This window comes from Bipolaris zeicola, assembly GCF_000523435.1.
Source record: "Bipolaris zeicola 26-R-13 unplaced genomic scaffold scaffold_814, whole genome shotgun sequence".
NCBI lineage: Eukaryota > Fungi > Ascomycota > Dothideomycetes > Pleosporales > Pleosporaceae > Bipolaris > Bipolaris zeicola.
In genome coordinates, this window is record NW_006912863.1 from 1 (window position 1) to 1,119 (window position 1,119).

Genomic DNA, 1,119 nt, shown 5'->3' on the forward strand with positions numbered 1-1,119 from the left:
GTTGTAATAGTCATGTAATAGTCGTGATTTTGGTGTGGTCTTGGCACCGTGAGCCACTCGCTATACTGAGCCACTCGCTATACAGATACGTTATAAGATTAATAAAAAACCATTCAGCAGTATTATCTACCTAGCATAGCTACCAAAACTTGTCTTCTAGCTTAGCTTCTATGCTCTGAGCCATAATGCGGAAACGCTTAATCACAATTAGCTGGCCGCTAAGATAAAAAATCTTCTTATCAGGCGACTAGTACGCGTTACTAGCATTGCCTTTATTTAGCGCTGCATACTTGCTATACGTAAGTAGACTAATTATAGCACTTATTAGGCTGAATAAGCCGTCTACCAGATACTTCTTACGCACATCTAAGAACTGCTCCTAGTCCTCTTTAGTCTAATCCTCGCGCTCAGCTGCGGGTAATATCTTTTTGACTGCTAGTATACGAACGTAGTAGATAACCCTAGCGAGTATATACAAGAAATTCTTTACCATACGTAAGCGGTTTATCCGTGTGTCTATGCCTAGCATAGCTAGATACTGCACTAACCCACTCGAAAACTTATCTGTGCCATAGCCTGTAAGAAGAAACGAAGCTAGCGAGTCAAGCAGCGCCTCTATCTACGCAGCTATGTTGCCGTCGCCTAGTAAAAGCAATAGCTATCTTACTAGCGCCTTCTAATTGTCCTTCTACTTAAACAGCTTACGGGTATCCTTTATCTTATCAGCCAGTACAGCGCTGCGCGGCTGTCGCTGCGGCACTACCACGTCGTTGTTGCTATTAACTATGCCCTCTATGTCGCTGTCGTTGTACTCGCTCTCTGTGCCAGCCTCCTCATCGCTTGCGCTGTCCGCGTCAGCGTCTACAGCTCTATCCCTCTGTGCCAGATACCAATCTACCTAACGCTCTTCATCTGCAATAATGCGAAGATAAAAGCAGATAAATCGGACTATATAGCTAGCGTACACTGCCTGACTCTTAGGGTTCTGCAGTCGTGCCAGCGGCCGCTGATTAACTACTGTCTGCTGCGCACTGCGAAGCCAGCGCCGCGTCTCCTGCAGCAGTGTTACTAAGCCACGAACAGATCTCTCAATCAATTCTTCTGTCAACTTTATAGCCT

The 1,119-nt window shown here is 45.5% G+C and overlaps 1 protein-coding gene across 1 annotated transcript; it reads right to left on the bottom strand.

The window, feature by feature from the left end:
• Nucleotides 1-688: 688 nt before the first annotated feature.
• COCCADRAFT_10650 (uncharacterized protein) lies at nucleotides 689-912 on the bottom strand (the record flags this gene model as incomplete). The annotated part of the gene is made up of 2 exons (XM_007720906.1): nucleotides 689-845; nucleotides 899-912. The coding sequence occupies 2 exons, from the start codon at nucleotides 910-912 to the stop codon at nucleotides 689-691; spliced, it is 171 nt and encodes a 56-aa protein (XP_007719096.1).
• Between the last annotated feature and the right edge of the window lie 207 nt (nucleotides 913-1,119).